At 42.3% G+C, this 21,161-nt stretch overlaps 1 protein-coding gene across 7 annotated transcripts; it reads right to left on the reverse strand.

Moving 5' to 3' along the window:
- Positions 1-234: 234 nt before the first annotated feature.
- On the reverse strand, positions 235-18,023 carry LOC147452954 (uncharacterized). Of its 7 annotated transcripts, none has more exons than XM_086518502.1 (12): positions 17,731-18,023; positions 12,748-12,903; positions 4,069-4,190; positions 3,933-3,987; positions 3,470-3,544; positions 3,170-3,263; positions 2,972-3,035; positions 2,461-2,522; positions 2,301-2,367; positions 2,171-2,218; positions 1,917-2,028; positions 239-974 (listed from the first exon to the last, which is right to left on the reverse strand). In XM_086518502.1, the coding sequence occupies exons 1-12, from the start codon at positions 17,806-17,808 to the stop codon at positions 867-869; spliced, it is 1,041 nt and encodes a 346-aa protein (XP_086374628.1). In that variant the 5' UTR covers positions 17,809-18,023; the 3' UTR covers positions 239-866. The 7 variants fall into 7 exon arrangements, 5 of the variants coding, with proteins under 5 accessions (XP_086374630.1, XP_086374628.1, XP_086374629.1 ...); XR_015188938.1 differs by having other exon boundaries at positions 241-974; positions 1,911-2,044; positions 17,731-18,021; XM_086518503.1 differs by having other exon boundaries at positions 241-974; positions 1,911-2,028; positions 12,748-12,917; positions 17,731-18,022.
- Positions 18,024-21,161: the final 3,138 nt, after the last annotated feature.

Genomic DNA, 21,161 nt, shown 5'->3' on the forward strand with positions numbered 1-21,161 from the left:
AAGTTATGAAAGAGGATATTATTATTGCTGTTGAATTGCATATATTCCATGATAGAACACATGGCTCCCAAAAAAAAAAAAGGTGTCACTTAGTAAGACTTTGAGACCTTTCAAAGTGGCTGTGCGTGAATTCTCAACAAAGAGGTTCCAATAAGAAAGCACATAGCCCTTGCAAGCATATGTGCTACATGTGTGATTATCTTGAGTAATGTGGTTCACACTTTTATGCATCAAGCTTCTCTTAGCAAGGTTGAATACAGAGAAACATTACATGAATGGTATAGAGATTCTTTTTGGCTAATTAAACATTGCTAATGATTTTGTTTTAGGTGATACATCAAATAGTATGGTGGAAGTAGCATACAACAAAAGGCTTCCTTGGCTTGATTTTGCATACTAGAGCATGTTTTGTAATTGGCAACATGGTTCAAAGATGGTTGATGGATCGTCTGACTTGAAATTTTCTTTGCGTACCATTTTGGCTTCTATAGGTAAGCTTTTTATTGGCTTTGACGATAAAGCAATATGTTTGCCTTGCTATATGTGTGAGATCCTTAATGTTTGGCCATTCACAACTTTCCTTCCTTGAGTTTTGAAGTCTGTCTTGACATTTTCTAAAAGAGGAAATGCACTGTTAGAAATGTTAGGCCATGATGCGGTTGTACTCGTGTTGTCTTACAAAGTGCCTTACAAGGGCCTCAAATGCTCACATCTATTGACTTTGTTCACTATTATGCTCACACATTGGCAAAGACTATTCAAATCAAAATAACATGATAGTAATTCTCTACAGTATTACAAATAGCCCCCACTTCCCATCAACTGTCATTGCACAATTTTGAGAGACTTATCTCCCATCTCTATGCTCATATATCGCGAAAAAGATCTTGCTCCTCTTTCGTGAGAATCAACTCCTCATCCTTTAGAGGCTCCAAACTAGAGTAGTCTTCAAAATTACTTGTGTCATCAGGGCCCTACATATGAAAGAAGCACACCATTGTAAACTTAACACGGTAGAGATCAGAAAAGCCAGGTTTTATCAGATAAATGAGCGTACGATAGCAATACTTATGTTAACAAGCCCAATGTGTCTTCCGAAATTGTTGCAGAAAAACCCAGGCGGTGCAATCGAGGTATTATTCATAAAGAAAGAGAAAATACAAAAATAGCATCTCAAGTACTCAAATCTTTGCATAAAAGTAACCACTGGCTCATTCAGACAAAAGTGGTCTGTATATGCATGCATAAAAGTAAATGTAAAATACCCAACAAGAGAGGTCTTCAAGGACACCCAGTTTTTGCATATTTTCACCAAAAACAACCTTAAGCATAGCGACCTTGAGGAAAAGGTATGTGGGTTTATACATGCAGCACAGAGACCTTGAGGAAAAGGTATGGGGGTTTATACATGTAGTGTTCACCTTCTGCAATGCTTCTCCTATGATGAAATCTTGAATTTGTAATAGTCCCTGATGATTAGGGTTATACAACCATCACAAAGTGGCATACCCATCTCTAACAACAATCTCAGAGTGTGGTTTATCTGCTTTTTTCAATTCTCAATATATAGGACACCCGTTGTGTGCGTTTTTCACTACAGCAAGCTCGAGGACAGGGACGTTGAGGAAAAAGCACGTGTTTATGCATGTTGTGTGTGCCCCTTTTGGAGCATGAAAATGCTTCTCCTATGATGAAAACTTGATTTTGAGATACATCGGACACCCAGATACCTTAAGGAAAAAGTATGTGTGTCTATGCATGTTGTGTGTACCCTCTGCAGCATGCAAATGCTTCTCCTATGATGAAAACTTGATTTTGATGATATATATGCCCAGCAAATAAAACAACTACAAGCATTTTCTGGTAGCTGAAACACAAAGTTATGCAGAAACCTAAAAGCAAAAGCTTACCGCAACCTTTGGTCTAATGGGAGGGCTCTCCCTTTTCTTCAGCACATTATCCCAATCAACATTTGCAAACCACGAATGGTTCTTGATGTCATCAGCTCCGCCTTTAAGGCAACCCAGCCTGTTGATATTCGGGCCTGAAGTAGTGTGAGTGCATGCTTTCAGAGTCATAGCTTGCTTAGGTGAGCACTAATGACAGAAAGCAACTCCATGTGAAAAATGCAAAATCAAATTCAAACTTCAAGCCAAAGACTTCAAATTACCTTTTAGAGAGGTCTGCCGTTAACAGCTTCCTAATGAGATCTTTTGCACTGATCCAGACACGTCAATAATAGGTAAACACAATAAAATATTGTTCTACACAAATTTATAGGAGTGTATTGCTGTTGTCACCTTCTAGAGAAATGCGGTGGAAAAACAAGTTTTCCAGCCAATATCTTTTGATATGTTCCCATGGGATCTGTCAAAGGTGTTAAGAGGCATAAAGCATTAGGTATGCCTTGCTTGTTATAATACTGGCGGTAGGCAATCTGACAATAACAGCAGTACCCACCATTGTCATAAAATGGGGCGTAACCAGATATCATCTCGTAGATAAGCACACCAAATGCCCACCTACAAAGAAGAAAAACCTTTCAGATCCGTCTTCTTTACATGTCTGAAAGATATCCCCTGATATTTATGGCTAGTTTGCATCCTTGAAGGCCGAGGGGGGGGGGGGGGGGGGGGGGGGGGGGTGTGTGGACTTAGTATGTACTTTCTTTGTCCCTTTGAAGAAGAAAAAGATCTAAGCATTCAGCTTTCAAAACAATGGCTTTAAGGGAAAAAAGAGTACACATGAACAGCCCATGCATGCATAAGCTCAATACGCATTTGGAAGAAAAGTTTCCTGCTTTAAAATTGAGACTTCATATTCATGCATGCATAAAACATATGCATCCTTCGGGACTAAAATGTCTGATATGGACTAGGGCATGGATGACCTTTTTTAATTGACAGATGATTAAGTGACACTCTGGTATAAGAAAAATTCTCATAGATTTTCAAGCTAGTGCTCACCCTACCAGTCCACAGCCTTGCCATGTCCTTTGCCAATAATAACTTCCGGTGCTAGATAGTCAGGGGTTCCTTCAAACATCATAAACGATTCTCTTCAAAGCAAAAAAAATGAGCCCGAGTGCACAATTGGGTATGCTTTGATGTTTTAGCAAGCAACTAATGTTGAAGATAAAGTATAGTGAAACCTAGGAGTGTATGATTACCACAAACCGTGTAGGTCCGTTTATCAATCTTCTTTGCAAAACCAAAATCTGCAAGTTTGATGTTCCCTTTATCATCGAGAAGTAAATTTTCAGGCTGTAAAGTAAAAAAAGACGAGGCTTCAAAGATGAGTGTGTGTGTACATGCATGCGGTGTGAGGAGAGTCTGGATGCCTATAAATAAATCAGCCTAATGCAGGCATCAACGCTCCAAAACAGCTCAAACTCTCAACAAAGCAGAATGATTTAAGTACTACTCTCAATACCAAGCATTGTGAACTACTAATTGAAGGGATTCAGCACCTTCAAATCTCGATACACTATGTCCATTTTATGCAAGTGCTCAAACGTTAGTAGCACCTGAGCTGCATAGAATCTCTGCAATCCAATGGAAAAAGCAATACAGCTGTTACATTACATTTTCTACCACAAAAAACTAAACACTACAGTAAAACAACAAAGGACACATCCAATCCGATAGGTAGTGTGGGTTTTAGCATGAAGAGAGAGCATAGTAACGTGGGATACGTCCTAAAAATCTGGGATGGGGAACAGGGGATGGGGCTTTGAGGGGAATCTTGTTTCCACATGAGGGGTTCAAAAACAAGGGAATGGTGCTGGGATGAGGGGAGTGGAAGGACAGTGGGGACAGGAAGCCCAAAAATGGGCGTTCCATGTTACTATGATAGAGAAAAATAGTACAAACCACAATCATTATGTATTATTGAAAGGATAACATAAACCACTTCCCAGTAGAAATACTCACAGCTGTTTCTTCATCGAACTTTTTCATCTTTCTCAGGTATGAGAAAAACTCACCTCTGCAATAGCAAAGCAACATGTGTGTAAATTTTGCAGCAGTAAATTCAGTGGTTTCTTAGTGAGTAAAACATTCTACTTACCCACAAACGTAATCCATGACCAGATAGACATGGGTGGTATCCTGGCTGTATCCCACCAAATTGACAATGAAAGGAAACTCTATCTTTTGCAATAGTTCTTTCTCAGACTTAACGTGGTCAAGCTGCAGAGACAGATCCAACAGCATTAGCTCTCTTCTCTTTTTTTTGTTTCGTGTTTTTTTTTTTTGGGGGCGGAAGAGGGGGGGGGGGTTAGTATATTCCTGCATTTTGTGAAAATTCCCAACATACCTCTAAAATGTTAAAAAGTATCCAAAGTAGGATATGTACAACGTACAGATCCACCATATGATCCATGGAACCGTACGTGGTTACATCAAAAAAAAAAATGCATTACAAAATTAGACGTGTATTTGGCCATTTATCACTCTTGGAAGCTTAGAAAAGCAGAATATTCTACCAATAACAAGTTATTCCATCCTTAAGCAATCATAATAATGACCAATCAAGGGATGTCTGATAGAATAAACACAAGAGATTTATATACATAATAAGAGACTTTTCTTATAGAATAGAAGTTAGAGACGTGTCTCATCTGACTCTTTAGGAAGAACTTCATATCAAGAATTATACAGTTATGATCTTGTATGTTTATGAGCATGTTGCAAAAGTCCTAAATTGTTTCTAAATTCTAATTAGTTTTTTTTTTGGTTAAAACCATTCCACCTTGAAATTATCTAAATAGTCTTGTATAGATTGCTCAATTTTTCACATGAGTAATTAAATCCAATGATTAAAATCTACATTTTGGTGCCTTCAACTATAAATTTTGACCAACGAACAAATAGTGGCATTTGTGTTTGTGACTAATGAGCTATATTATCCAAAATGTCATAAAATTTTCAAATTCTATTATCTTGTACCAAAGCCATCCTCACCCCCCTCTCATGAAGGACCTCCTCGCTTTATCTTTATGACCCCTCTATCCTTGAAGGAGATACACGGCAAAGGGTATTTCACATTGAATTACCCCTCTATCCTCGCTTTATCTTTGACCCCTCTATCCTTGGAGGAGATACACGGCAAAGGGTATTTCACATTGAATTACCCCTCTATCCTCTCTTTATCTTTGACCCCTCTATCCTTGGAGGAGATACACGGCAGAGGGTATTTTACATTAAATTACCATGACATTGTTTTGTCTGCCCTATAGCAAGGCATGTGTCAGCTGGATGGACTTGATGATCAGTATTCCAGGAGCAGAGATAGCAGGCACAACTCCATGGACCAATGGAGACCAAAGGACCAATGGAGACCAAAGGCTTCTAAGTCCACATGTAAGATTCCACCTTCTTTAGAGGCTCCATCTTCTTCTAGAGTAGCACCGGACCCAACCTTGCTCAAGTGTCTGATGGCTTACCCATAATGTACAGGCCAATGGAAGTTGTGCATTGCTCCTCCGATGTCTATGTCTACTGGTGATGAATTGATGACGAAGATGTAGATGTGGTCCTCGTGGACAGCTTTATCTACAAATGGCAATGGCCCCATCCAATGTTACTCCTTTGGTGGGGTGTCCACCTTGCACTTCTCTGTGTCACGATCAAGGGGCTTGCTTCTATTCTATCTCTCAGAAATGTTTCTCTAGAGTCTACGGCATCCAGCCTCAATGCAAAAGAGGCCAAGACAACTCTGATCCTCAAAGCTCATAATCTGACACAATGGTCCAAAGCCTTCTCAAAAGAGACAGTGGTATTGTTTGAGTTATGGTATCTTTTTGGATTCGTCATATCGGTCCCAGTTTTTTCGAGGGACAGGTGTTATGAAGTAAGGGCTGTTTTGTGGTTGTGCCCGGCCAATGTGAGGTAGGTTTCTCATGTCGGGATGTGTTTAGCCATGTTTAGCCTGCTATTTTGCCCATTTCTAAGGTCGTGGGGGCTGGTGGACAACTGGTAGAACTAGACCTCTGGAGCTATATATGCAAGGGGGGGGGTACAAGGGGTAGGTGTCACAAAATGATGACATGGCATGTCCACCCGGAAATTGACAAACTTACAAGATTATAAGTTGTTTCAACTTATAGGGTACCCATCCAATGGGGCCCTTGGGGACACAGAGAGAGAATTAAGAAAAACGGAAGATCGTGAAGACGCTGATGTGGAAAGTGTTGTAGGGACAGCCCACGAATTGCACTGACTGCTGACGTGGTAGCGTACGGATTTTCGTGAATTACGTTGGCTGCCTAGAGCGCTAGCTTTTGGGCCTTAGATGCTTTTGGACATGAAGTTTTTCATTGTGCTGCTTTTGGGGCTCTGCTTTTGAGCATCACTTGTACTGTTTATAAGAGCCCTTGGGGCCTCACTCTGCAGAGGATTTGGACGTAGAATTTGAGAACAGAGGTCCCTATAAGGAAATACAGAAAGATTAATCATAAAGAAATACCGAAAGGGGCGCCAGACTTTGAGGCCAATACCTCTGGGCAGAGAACTACGCCGGGCCATGTCAACTCTCTCTCTATTAAAGTTCAATGATTTTGAAGTTTCTATTCGTGTGTTGCTGTTGATTTCTCGCTTGGAGTGTCCAATGGTATCAAAGCTTCAGTCATATGCTTTTCTGAAAGCATACCGGTCCTTCAAAGAGCAGACCTTCTGAAAGTCCCGACCCCGGACTTATTAGCCACTCCCACGGTCCACTCTTACTTCATCGCGCATCGGACGCACTCCCGTCTTCATCGCTCTGTCTTACAAGGCATAAGCCATAAAGAACCCCACATTACACATGGATTCTTGCGGAGAATTTGACAAAAATAACACCTCTTGGGGGGGGGGGGGGGGTGTTAGGCAAAGAAAAGTTAAAATCCGGCACAGAAACTGAAGAAAAGAATGAAGATTTGAAGCAAATTTTCAGCAGAGAAGTTTGCCAGGGCAGAGTACAAGCGTCAACTGCAGGTTGACACGTGTGAAAAGATTGATCAAGTACTCCAGAGACCCAAGATTTGCGAAACACCTGAAGAATTACCCAATTGATGAGATTTACTCGAGATGGCGTGAGGCCGTTGATTCTCCTCTCAGGTCAGGAGGAAAGCTGAAAGGATAGACAAGTGCAGAAAAGCAGAACCTTTACTCGCAAAAAGAGCTGGACAGAACTCTTGATAAGAAGATGAAACAAACAATCACCAGAAGATAAGCCAAGGATATTACAGAGCAGCAGCCGAGCGCAGAAGAAAAGGAAAGACGAAAGCAAGACTAGTACTAGATTTTTTGGGGACAGTCGACCCTAATCAAATGAACGAAAGTACCGAACTTTGCAGAGCATGCGAAACCCGAAAGCCCTCAACTTCTTTGATGGAGAAGCCAAGGCCAACTTCAACCAAATTGGCGGCTCGATTTGGAATTACGCCCAAGGAAAGAGGATGTTCTAGCGGAACCGAGACAAGATGTTGCCATTACACCTGTCATTGGCAAACTACGTTTGCATTGTCAGGGGTATTTAGGGCACGAGGACTTTTACATCGTGCCTTTGGAAGGGTGTGACGTCCTCCAAGGAATCCCTTAGTTCCCCAAGAGCAATGTCATGGTCGATTATAGGGCAAGGAAAGCCATCTTGAAGAATAAGGAGGGCAAAGAGATTGTATTTGATGGAAAACTGAAAAGCAAGTCCATCCCACTTGATAAAATCTAGTTTTCTTTTTTTTTGTTTACCCGATTTTCTTGAAAGAACTGAATGATGATTAAAGGTCGAATATGTCAGACCTCAAAAAAGAACGACAAGATTTTCGGCAAGCTCGGGCTCACTGTTTCTCTACGGGCTTACCAGGCAAGTTGCCTCCTTCACGTCCTGAAGATCACACAATTGATTTGATTCCCGATAGTACACCACCGAACCAACCATCTTATCGGCCTAGCCGAGCCCAAAATGAAGAAACAATGACCAGAACAGATTCCCCATTCCGAGGATCGATGATATACTCGACAAACTTCAGGTTCTACTTGCCGAATTGATCTAAAGAGTGGCTATCATCAGATTTAAATTGCTCCTAGAGACGCCTACGAGACAGCTTTCAGGACAACTTTTGGTTTGTACGAATATTTGGTGATGCCATTCGGTCTTACGAATGCTCCAACCGCATGATGCGTAGGATTTTCACAGAGTACCGATCGTTTGTGGGCACTTTCTTTGACGACATCATCGTCTTCTCCAAGAATGAGGCAACGGAAGGTGTAAAGATGGACCCGGCCAAAGTTGAAACCATTTGCCGATTTGAAAAATGTTCATGAAGTTCGAGGCTTTTTGGGTTTCTGCTCCTATTATCGGCAGTTCATTCGAAAACTTGCAGAGATAGCTTCTCCTTTGCATGTGTTGACTCAGAAAGATATTCCTTTTTACTTGGGGAACGTCAGAGATTGCAGCCTTTCAGACTCTCAAGGAAAAGTTAACAACGGGATCAGTTTTGGCCTTGCCAGACTTGCAAAAGCCATTTGAAGTTTACTATGATGCTTGTAGTCACAGTCTGGGAGCATTCTTGATGCAAGAAGGCCATGTCATTGCTTACAAGAGAAAGATGTTTTCACGTCCTGAAATGGTGCACAAATTTACGAGAAAGAGCTGTTGGCAATTACCCATGCTCTTACACGGTGGCAACACTTTCTACTCGGAGCTGATTTTACCATCTTACAGACCATCAAAGTTTACACTACTTGTCACAGAAGCAACTTTCGAAAAAGCAAATGAAGTGGGCTAACAACCTTTCACAATTTCATTTCTAGATAGTCCATGTTCAGGGACAAAAAAAATTAGTGGCAGATGTGTTGTCTAACAAGCCCTTGGTACTGGCTATTTCCGCGATTCATCATCGAAGCTTCTAGGATATGGTAATCAATACGCCACAGATCCTGATTTTGCAGATATCTTTCACCGAATACAGAGTGGAGAGACAATTGCAAGCTATTCCATACAGGACGGCTATTTTGACTGAGTGCCACTCTCCACCTTATACGAGTCACCGTGGCATCGACGACTCGACACCACCTTGAAAGGTGTGGAGCGTTATTTCTTTTGGCCGAGACTCAAGAAGGATGTGGACGACTTTGTTCGCAGTTGTTTAGTATACCAGAATGTCAAGTTTGACAGGCATAAGGCATAGGGATTACTACAGCCTTTATCCATTCCCCCCTGTCCTTGGGAAAGTATTGCAATGGATTTCATTTTTGATCTCCCAAAGACACAGAGTGGCAAGCTCACTTCATTCCAGCGAAGAAAACAGTCAAGCCGGATCATTTAGCGAGACTGTTCATTGCGCAAATTTTTCGATTACATGGTATGCCTGAGACAATAGTCTCCGACAGAGATCCCTGATTCACGAGTTTGTTTTGGAGGGCTATTTGGAAGAACATTGGCACACGGTTGCAATTCTCGTCATAATTTCACCCGCAGACAGAAGAGACTTGGACACTGCTTTTGCCAAGGTCCGGGAGACTTTAGCGAAATCTCAAGAACGACATAAGAAGGCAGCAGATCAACATCGACAAGATTTGAAATTAAAGGAAGACGATTGGGTGCTCTTACATTTTGAGAAGGCACGCCTAAGAAAACGGAAGGGAAAGGAGCGGCTTTTTACGAAGCTCAACATGAGGTATTATGGCCCTTTCAAGATTAAAGAAAAGATAAATGATGTCTCCTTTCGACTCAAGCTGCTCGATACTTGGAAGATTCACAATGCATTCCATGTGAGTCTATTGAAGCCTTTTAAAGGTGATGTGTTAGTTGATAGGGAGCCTGATGAGCAACCCGAAGTGGAGGAAAGCGAGGAGATACTCGTCCCAAAATAGATTTTGGCACACAAGGAAAGAAAGACGAAAGGTCAAGTGATTCGGCGGTTCTTGGTTAAATTCAAGAACTATCCTGCATTGGTTGCGAAGTGGATGGAAAAGGAGGACCGAGCAGATACTCCTCAGATTTTGGAATTTTAGCTAGAAGCATTCCGTTTAGCATAGTCTACTCCGATAGAACCCCGAATTCAACAAGGGTAAATCTAGTGCAACGGGTTTGCACAAGAGGGGAGTTACTCCGCTCCTTTGTCAACAGATTACACCGATTTTTTAATAAGGTCGCTGATGTCCCCTTTGGGTTTCAAGGATACTAATGGGCTAACCAGTATTCTGTTGTATGACTTTATGACACGGAATTTCCTAAAATGAATATGATTGATTTGTACTCTCTCACTTGATTTGTTTGAGTGCAAGAACTGAAAGACAAAATGTCTAATAAATCTCTATAGACATGATTGCAATAAGGATTAGTTAATCGGGCATCAGTGAGGTAATTCCTACAAGCTGTCCCGCTTTTACCGGGCTGAAAATGACTTACTCTAGCCTGGTTTCGACGGCATAACCACGATTGGAGGCTTCGCATACAAAATCCTCGTGCAAAAGGTGACTTTCCCGACGCATTCGAGCACTTTTCCAAACGTGGCGAGAATCTGCAGCATGCCGATTTCTCTGTTTTCTGCCCCAAAAATGCTCCAGATCACCTATACAATGATCCCCCCTAGCTTCCCCGAAGCTCCAGGGGGTATTAGGGATCAATTAGGGTGAAAACCCTAAACCTGCAAAAATACACAGCATGCTGTAGTGTACTTTTTCGGGCTCCGTTTCACGTGCCGATCGCATCCGTAGCAAGCCCTCGAGGTCCCCACTTATAGGGCTACTTGCCCTCTGAATCGGACGAGATTTCTCACGTGAAATCTCCCTGAATTCACCTGTACCTGCGGGGGAGTAGCAATTAGCTAATCCAATACCTGTGCAAGAGGCTCTTGCCTCAGCAATCGCGCATGAATCCACACAATTGTACATATAGATGAAACGCCTTGGAGCGGAGCATCACGTTTCTGTATTGAAAGGGGGAGAGAGGTGCACGAGAGCAGAATAATCGTGCTACATAAGACGAGGGAGAAGGCAAGCTTCCCATTTAAGTTGTGATCACCAACACCCACTACTCACACACACAATAGGCTCTTAATGAAGAAAATCAGCCTCTTCTCTCAATTTGGGCGCCCCCACTTCATGCAAATCTGGCAAAGCCCTCACAGAACGCCAAGAGTCCCTTTGCCTCATTTGAGTTAATTTTCTAGGACCCAACAACTTATAAGTATCACGTGGGGCCTAAATGACTTTGAACTCAACCTAGACACACTTTTACCTCGGATTTCAATGCCAACTGGCCAACCATCTCATGGCGACTTGCCCTTCACTGCTTAGGGTGAAACTCTCGGCTGTCGACTGTTTCACACTAGCCATACAATGTCCGGCCATTTGTGACTTCAAAAAGAGGGTCCAAAAAATAAATAAAAATCAAGGGAATGAAACCAGCAACTAAGGTTAGTGGTTGCAACAGCCTCGTGACATTTTACCCATAGGAGATGCAGAACAGAGTCACCAGTGTTGTACCTTGTTGAACCAATATAAAGAAATACCTAAAGGGACACCACAGTTTGGGGTCAGTACACTCTAGGGGTGGAACTACACCACTCCATGTCTCGTGTGAAGTCTCTCTCTTCAGTTCAATTGGTTTGAAGTGCTTAAAGTATGTTCAAACTATTCTTTTCCGTTGGCACGTGGTGCCGTACCATTACAAAACTGCTAGATTGCTTTCTTCGTATTCTCCTTCTTGTGCTCTACCTATGTAGGGGAGAGATCCTCATCCTAATAGACTTTCCCTCTTGAGGGCAGGCTCATGCTTTTGTGGCATCTTTGCCCACCCTTCATGCATCCCCAATACCAAGTTCTACTATACCCATTTTTTCTGGCATCTTTTTTGTCCACCCATCCACTAACTCGTACATGTAGTGCATGAGCATGCCTCTTAGCTTACTCTTCCAAGGTGGCATTCATGACCTCCACCTTATTTTCTGGCACATTGTAGCAGGGCTACAATGTCACTTGCATCAGATTGTTAGCTACACTTGGTCTTGGATTCACACTTGACACTCTCGATTGGTGGACAGGACCGTGTCGGTGGTCTAGTGGACCAAAGACGTTTGGCGGTACATCAAGGAGTGGTAATCAAGTGGACATTGTGGCCAGCCTATCACCACCACTACAGTCCACAAATATGAGCAGTTGTCTTTTCAAAGATATTTGTAGATAGCACGACATTGTTTTCCTACAACACACACCCTTATGGCATTCCACCATACCAATTCATTTTGCATTCTCCTCTACCTCTGACTTAGTTTGTTTGGCTACTTGGGTTGCATCTCTCCTTTCAATTTGACATGCATTTCATCCCTCGCCGGCGTTTCTTACATTGCATTCTTTTGAACATGGAGAGGTTTTTTTTTCCCCGGCCAGGAGAGAGAGAGAAATGAAATGAAATGAAATGTTATATTAACGTCTTCAAAAGGCCAAAATGACCTATGAGACCAATCAGTTACAAAATAGTGAATCTAATACCATGTCTGGGTACAAAAGAACTAGAAGTGGAACAAAATACTACTACTACTACTACAATCTAAAACTACGTGGGTGTAGCAGCTGATACAATAGGTACCCGGTAAAGTGGATGTAACAGTGTGTGAAACAAAGATGGAAGAAATGGTGAGGATCCATCCTCATCTGCACTCTGGAGAGAGAGAGAGAGAGAGAGAGAGAGAGAGAGAGAGAGAGAGGCGATTGCACAATGTGAGGAAAATAGGGCACAGGGAGGGACGAATGAAAAATTAACCTGTCTTTGATTAATTATGCAAGCTTTTGACAAAGCTTTGGTGGCAAACACTTGTCCGTTTGCCTTCTTGTGTGCAAGGTAAACCCTTCCAAAACTTCCAGTCCCTATGACACGGCCCATTTCGAAATCTTCGATTCGACATCTCCCCAGCTTCACCTGAAAATACATAACTTTCCAAAAATAATGGTCAGAGGTTTTTTTCTCAGTTTCTACACAAAATAATACAGATTAAATTGTGGGTTTCAAAACCGAAAATATGCAATCAAGATTCACATCAAACTGTAGACATGTGCAATCACATCACATACTACAGGATTATCCTTAAAAAGAGACGGCTCCTGCCCCACTTATCCAGCTTTTTGTATCATTGTTCAATCCAATGTAATTTTCTTAATGTTGAAAAAAGATACTTTGGCTGTGTCCTCTGTCATTTCAACACATAGGTATCAGCACAAAGTTCAAAACTTATAAGCTAAAGCTGTAGGAAATCAACCTCACCCCCCATTGGCACTATATAGTGACTGATCTACTGAAAGTCTCTTGCATTAACCCAAGGAGGTACTAAAAACTCAAGTTAATGATCCTGGCAAGAATGACGATAGGTGCAAACACAAAATTCTATTTGATGGCGTGCTAGTCCTCTTGGGCCAATAGACTCAAAGCGTCTAACAAGAATTCAATCGAGCAACTAACAAAGCCAAAAGCATGCATAGCAACCTGCTCTATAAATTTCTTCTTGAAATGAAAAGTCAACTATGCAGTTCAACTTGCTGTTCTAGGAAATGGGTTTCAAGCTCAATGATGACAGTACTTCGTATTCAAACCCCCCACCCCTATAAAAGACTTATTAAATGAAAAAGAAAATCTCTTAGTCACACTAACTCAGAAATGCAACCCTTGCAGCACCCATAGCATATTATACAGTCATTGTATGTACTGAAATTATGTTAAAAGCACTATCAACTTCTTTCCAAAGGCTTAGCGCAGAGGATCTTTCTATTGCAGAAAAGACGTGAAGTGACAAAAATGTATTCTCTCAAATCCATTTCTGGAAATTAGGGCCTGTGAATCGTGTTTTGAATAAAGCATTCAAATACCTGGAAGCGATTTGTTAATTGCCTAAAATGCAAGCAATTTCCTCAAATAATGTACAATAACGTACTAAATTGATGATGTCCAAAATCCAGAAAGAAGATGCATCTCTACAGCATAATGTACAGTTTGTCAATGTCCGCAATTCTGCTGCCCCTTAATTGGTGGATAAGTGCTCTTTTAATCTATAAATAAAAGTGTGTAACTAAAAGTACAAAGAAGACAGAGCAGGTATGCAGATACAACAGGTGAGACCTGTGGTAGAAAAAAGGCGGGGTCCAAGTGTATTTTAACTGGCTGAAATCATAAAATCCCGGTTAGATTTTGAGCTTGTCTTGAAGAAAACCAGGAGATTTACACAAGTTTTGATGTAAATACCGGCAAAAGCTTCAAATTTGGCCTAGAAACCGGGAGAATCTTGAGTTTGCCCTTATTTTCTTCGGTTAGGGAAAATGTATTTTTCTAGCCCTGGGTGGGAATAGGGGCGCACCAAGTGACAGTTGTCACGTGACACATCCCAACCCTATGTGTCCGTGGACAAGCTACACCACAGCAGGGTTCAATCAGTCAAGTCAAGTTTAGATTAGCAGTGATCTGGCACTTTTGTGAGTCTATTCGTAGACCGTGCATGCCCAGTCACTTAGCATAGATGCATATCCTCCGGTTGCACACAGCATGATCATCGGAATTCCCATCAAAATCCATTAGCATTAGTTAGGGGAATTTTCCAGTGCATTTAGCCTATTTTCCTATTTATTGGTATTTTCACTTATCATTTTTAAGTGACTTTCCAACAAAAGTAGGTAGGGCAATTTTGCTAAGTTAATATATAAGCAAACCCAAGTTAGCACTTTCTGGCAGAAGAGGCAACAGGAGCTTCCCGCTCAACAGGCAACTTCTCAGCAGTAACCCCCAGCATCCCCAGCGTTCTTGGATTCCATCCTCGCCGGGCCAACCCCATCATTGGCGTTTCCTCTTTTGCATTCATCGCCATCAACCACAGTACCCTAGCGTTAGCAGATTCTTGCAGATCAGCCCCATCCTCAGAGTTTTCCCGCGACAGAGTCACCTCAGCCTTGGTGTTTTTGACCTACAGCATCAGCCCCAAAAGACCAGCGTTTTTGGATTGCAAGAACCAGCAGACACCAGCGTTTTTCATCAGCTTCTCAGCCTTGTAAAAATGCAGCATTTGGTAGCAGTTGAACGGCAGAAGTTCAGCCATTTACCAACGCTAGGTATCTGCAACACTCAACGTTTTTGATCAGCAAATTCAGCCTTGAAGAAAACACAGATTTCAGCCATTGGAAAACGCACTCAATCTCATTCACTTGCACGCACAATATCCACTCACTTTGTTCGTGACCACAGCACTCTACAAGACGGAAAGCTCTCTCTTTCCCTAAGAACCAAAAAGGAACCTTGAGCAATAAAGATCACTAATCTTGAGAAAATACAACATTCATTCCGCTGCACCTAACAACAGTTCTGTACAAAACGAACAGCTGGACCTTAATTTATATGGGCCCATCTCTGGATCACTATAAAAGCACCCCATGAAAAAAAAAAGCAGCCTTCAACCTCAAATTGCTGAAAATTGCCATAAGTGGCACAGCCTGGCAACCATCCCACGTTGCCATCCCATGTAAGATGCACATGTGTGCCCAGGGTGGCAACCACCAACCACAGGCTAGTGCACCTGTGAGCAAAACATGAGAAATTGGAAGTATAAGGCATCTAGAAAGTGATCCTCTAACAAGAAGAGAGGAATGCAGTGGGAGCAGATTTGGCCTAGTTCACAGCCAGCTAGGATTGAACTTCCTTCCTGCCAAAAAGGCTCACCATAATGTAAAGCACTCCTCTGTTGACCCACCCTCACAATGTGCTCATGATATCTGTTACTCACCTTAAGGCTTACATAGGTTAGGCCGGTCAAAGGTTATGTCATAAGGGAAAGGCATTTTTTAACTTCCACACTATTTCTCCCCAACAAGGCCCATAGTTATATTATTCCACGTGCATATTTTCTTTAGATACCAAATATTCTTGGTACTAAAGTTACAGTCAAGCACACTGGTTAAACTCATAGACACTTGCAAGAGATGATGCAAGGGAGACGGGAAAAAAGAGAAAGAATTAGAGTTCTAGACAAAGAATTGAGAGAAGAATCTAGGGTTTTCTATAGAGCAAATAAGCATTTTATCTGTGCAATTGGGGTTGAAGCCATAGTTACCCGGAACGCGGAACGGGAACGGCGACGGGATCCCCGCGGAACGAGGGAACGGCTAGGGGTTCGGAACGGGAACGGCGCGGAACGGGAGGTATAAAAAACACCCAAATAGTGCATTTTTTAGCTTCTTGTGTTTAAATACAAGGAGTATTAGAGTGCTTTGACTCTAATACTCACAAAAAACTCGTTTTGAAGACCATTCAATCTTGCTATGACTAGATGATGTGTGTGTGTGTGAGAGAGAGAGAGAGAGAGAGAGAGAGAGAGAGAGAGAGGGAGAGGGAGAGGGAGAGATTTGAGAGAGTGGGAGGGAGAGGAAGAGAGCTTGAAGGCTTAAAGCCTTGAGCCTTGAGAGAGTGAGTCTTGAGAGGGAGAGATCTTGAGAGTGTGAGAGGGAGAGAGCTTGAGCCTTGAGGATTAGCTTGTGGAGAGAAAGGGGGAGGGGGGTGCATTTTATGAGTCCTTGAGGCCTTGCACACTTCAAAAAGAAGCCCAAACATTTACTTCAATTTTTTCAATTTTTGCCAAATTTGTTTGTAGCCGTTGGCCGTTTCAGGGGCATTCCGGAACGTTTTGGGGGCATTCGGAACATTCCGGAACGGCCGTTCCGGTTTGCACTGGCCACCCGGAACGTCAAACGTTTCGGGACGTTTCGGAACGTTCGGGAAGGGAACTGCCCCCCCGGAACGCCGGAACGGGGGCTAGGGGGCGTTCCCCGGTAACTATGGTTGAAGCTACATGAAATCATCACAAACGAGTTTTGAGTTAATCTTGGCCTTGGGTATAAGTGGATCTCCCATGGCTAAACTGAAGATGATGTTCTTTGTTTTTTTTCTTTTGAATAAGTGGTGTTCATGATTGATTAAGCCAAGAAACTCTCACAATCAGAGACCCGGTGCCTTCCTAGCCGTACCTCGAACTTTCCGACACACTTATCGGTGAGCGCGACGCGAAACAAGGTAGGGTGAGAGTTCGATCTTAATGCAAATCTTATAAGCCACGGATCAACAAGGAATGCACATAGCACGATCAGCTCAGAAAGTGCAAGCTATGGGCGTGTAAAGTCTTTTTTATGTCCCATATCCTATGAAGAAATGTGATTGCACGGAACAATGTCTCAGTGAACACTAGAGCAGCACCCTCACAATCTCATGTGGTATTAATGACTTACATTTGGACACCCTGCTGGATAGATGTCATCACAATATGGTGGCATTCTAGGTTGCATCTCATGGTTGTATGGCCCCAATGGCCCTGCGAGTACATTTTAAGTCCATTTTGCCTTTTTATTAGCTTTTTAGCTGATGTGGCATGGCAACTCGACGGTCTCTCACTCTCGAGCCAACCACTGTGTTGGGCAAATACTGCTCCTTTGACTTGCCAATTGTAGCCAATATCTGCAGAGTCATTCAGAAGCCTTTTCTTTCCTATTCTGATAAGAAATTTAGTTAGAACTAAGCTTCACTTTTAATTACACTTTATGATAAGAGAAGAAAGATCATCATAAAATGTAATTAAAAATGGTATCATCACCCGTTGTTATCCTGCGCTGTGCGCTGTGGTCACATGAGCCATGGTCACCTTTAACAGAGCGCTACAGGAATACAGAGGTAGTCTCGGATTCAATTGAAGCTAAGATAGAGATGGAGCAATGAGGGGCGCACCTTGGGCGTGATAAGTTCCTCGTGCTGCGGAGTAGTTGTTATGATTCGCCTAGTGAAAATTCTGGCAATGACGGACATGTTGTTGTCTTCATCCGCATCAGCGTCAAATCCAGGAAAGAAAACGTGTGTGTGTGTGTGTGTTGTTGTGAGAGGCCTTTCCTCAGGTTCTGCACAAGGTCGCCAAGCTTACGTTTGCTGCCTGAACAAAATGAGGAGAAGCGACCGTTCAAACACGGTCCCTGTTTACACACTTCCATTTGAAAAAGGGTTTTTGAATTCTATGGGCGGGCAATTTTCATAGAGCGTCTTGACGACATTGACAAAACAAGGCATCTGGAGACAGACATTGGCACTGCTTTTCACCTTGAAGAGAGAGAGAGAGAGGGAACGAAGAAAAGAGAACTATAGATTAAAGAGGAGAAAAATAAAACATTCCTTCCAGTAATTGAAAGGGTGCTCCGTTGTACACGGGTTGAAATTCCCTCATATTTACACTCGCTTTCTGTTGAAAGGCAGTGCCAACAAAGTACCATGTAACTGTGGGAAGAGTGGGTGGGAGTGATAGGAAAAATCAGATGAAGGTCGCACCTGGTGGAAAAGTGGAGGGTGAAATTTTCAAGGAGCCCTCTTCGAAAATCTTGAGCGCTTTGATGTCAAGCCTTGGAAACCAGGGGAGCTCTCGGCCTCCGTGACTTTAGCTTAGTACCTCCAAAATCTCGAGGGCTAGCAGCACTACAAACAGGCTTTGGTATCTTTGCAACATGACACGGACCTACCGCAATTTGGTGAGTGACTTTCCCCAATAGTTCTAATAAACTTGAGCATGACTCGGTCTAAGAAAGAGCTAAAAGTGCTCCCACTCCAATCGCCTTTTGCAAAAGGCCATCGAAAATAAGAGGGTCCATTTGTGTTGCAGACGCAACCCCATACAACCCGACTAATAGGTCACAAGCACTACTATACACCCACTATTCCGGCATGTTCTCGACGATAATGGTGTGTTGTCAATTGTTGGGGGTGGGTCAGCTTCTAGGCAAATGGTTTCCTACCGATGGTTTCAAGGGGGTGCAAGTTTATGGGGCACTGCGATTTCTTTTCAAAGGCCCCCCAAAGGAACCTTTAGAGGGCCTATGTGGGATCCCTCTAAGCTATGGTATGTGAGTGAGAGATAGTCTAGTAAATATTGGAATAGTCTAAGTAAAATGTGAAGTTTGTTGAAGTAGTGATTGAGCTTAAGTTAAGAGCTTAAGTTAATTGTGAAGTTGTAAATAAAATAGAACTAGTATGTGATCCGTGCGTTGTTGCGGCTAAGGGGAAAAAAGGCCCAACTCTGATTGCCTCCCCTCTAAGGTGAGAATTTTTAAAAACATTACATATGCATCCGTGAGGTAGTCACAATTATATACATGCTTCATAATCAAATAAAATGATACTTCTAAGCTCTAATAAGGTTTTCCATTGAGCATTCTAAGTCACATATTAAGTAAAAGAATGAAAGAGATAACATCTAGAAACTCTCAAAAAAGACAACCATATCAACTAATTGCTAAGTGTTGGGGTAAAGCCCCACGTGGCCGGTTAGGCCAGGTGCCCGCCCACTATACTTATTCATTATGTACATAATAGAATAAGGGGGCTCACATGTAGAGAGTGAGTTTTAGCCCCTACAAACACAAAGGTCTCCTCTTCTCCTCTCTTCTCCATCGTTGCACACACACTCACACACGCTCTCGCTCGCGCACTTCAACTGGTATCAGAGCTTAGGGATTGGGAGCACCATTGGAGCTCAGCGGGGAGGCAGGCAGAGAAGCAGCAAAAACTACAGCACGTTTTTGCAGATCTGTTTTGGTCTACCAAAACGTTTTCATTCAAGCCATTTCCCTCAGTTTCTGACTAGTTTTTCGTCCTCTTCAACTTTGTAGAATAAAGTTTTCTCAAAATCGTCACCAATTTTGAGATACGTCACTCAGACTACCTGCACGTTTAGGGTACACAGGTGTAGATTTTTACAGATCTGTTTTGACCTGTATAAACAGCACATTTCAGGTCCATTTCCGCATAGCCCAACCGTTTTTGTGTCGTCTACAACTTTGCAGAAGGAAGTTTCTCAAATTCTGAGCGGTTTGGAAGATATGGGCTGACAGGCTGCAGGGTATTCAAAAAGTTGAAGATTATGTATGCATATTGTGGTGATTTGCTACATTCAAAGAGCTCGGATTGAGCTTTTGTCATTCTCTTGTTTTGCGCATTGATGTTTTTCTCTCAGTGAAGAGAGTGTGAGTTGATATTTTCAACACATTTATGCGCACATATTGAGAACAGTTCGTGGATGTATGCATTCTTGTGGACTCTCATGTTCGAGAGTGGCTTAATCACAGGTTATGTGCATTGACTTATGCGATTGAGCAGATTTCGGAAAGTGTGGTGCACGGATTTGTAGACAGATTTGCAAGCATTTATAGCATGATTGTGAGCTGAATTTTCAGCTAATTTGGATACTCTTTGATACACATTTTGTACATGCTTGATGCTCGTTTATATTGCCATGTGGAGGCACATGATGTGCGCTTTTTGGCGGATGGTATTCTTCGCCTTGCAATGGCATATGTGGGCTGATTTTCAGCTATTTTGAGCATCAATTTGTGTCATATTTTGGTTGGTTTGCATCCAAGTTTATGCTAGTATATGCTTTGCTTGAAGAGTGCGGTTGATGCACTTTGTGTTTCGGATTACAGGATTGTTTTCCAAGTTTAAGGAGTTGAGACTTTGGGGTAGCTCATGTATACTTGAGTGCAGATTTTGCACATGATTTTCTCATGGTTTTGAGCATGTTTATGGCATGTATGGTTATTATGGTTAGAAAGCCAAATACTACCAAAACTCTGTCGGATTTTTCTTGCGAGTTCATTTATGTAGGCGCATGGTTTGCAATTGTGTTTTGATTGGATTCGGCACTCAGTGGTTTCTTTGCCATAGTGTTTTGGCATCGCATTGTGAGAGTGTTTGCTCACCGGATTATGTCATTAGACATACATGTGGTAAAATATTCAGGAGGGAGATTGTTGATGATAGCTTCATCGATTACCACATAGTGCTCTTGGATTAGAGCGAGTGTTTTGGCATCATTTGAGCGGTTTTGCTCACTTTGTTTCGTTACATTGATCGCCATATTTGTTGATACTTCTCTTAGACAGCTTATGCCAGCTTATGTTGTATTTTGACAGTACTTGGTGTATGAGTTAGCCAAGCTTTGGCTATTGTCAATTGATCGACTTGTGCTTGGTCTTGTCACAGGTTATCGCCATGGATTTGGCATGTACATCATTGTCAGGGTTTATGCTTTTTCATATAAAGTTTGATGGTTCAAACTTTGAGCATTGGAAAGCAGGTATGCATGATGCATTGACTCAGTTGGGCCAAGTGTTGCCACT

This window comes from Adiantum capillus-veneris, chromosome 8 (assembly GCF_014529385.1).
Source record: "Adiantum capillus-veneris isolate H3 chromosome 8, ASM1452938v2, whole genome shotgun sequence".
NCBI classification, from domain to species: Eukaryota; Viridiplantae; Streptophyta; class Polypodiopsida; order Polypodiales; family Pteridaceae; genus Adiantum; species Adiantum capillus-veneris.

Excerpts from the sequence above, each read along its gene's own strand:
- LOC147452954 (XM_086518501.1), bottom strand. The coding sequence starts at position 17,808 with ATGTCCGTCATTGCCAGAATTTTCACTAGGCGAATCATAACAACTACT. Across the intron at positions 12,904-17,730 it reads AGGAACTTATCACGCCCAAG|GTGAAGCTGGGGAGATGTCG; the intron begins GTGCGCCCCTCA and ends ATGTATTTTCAG. Across the intron at positions 3,545-3,932 it reads AGTTCGATGAAGAAACAGCT|AGATTCTATGCAGCTCAGGT; the intron begins GTGAGTATTTCT and ends ATTGGATTGCAG.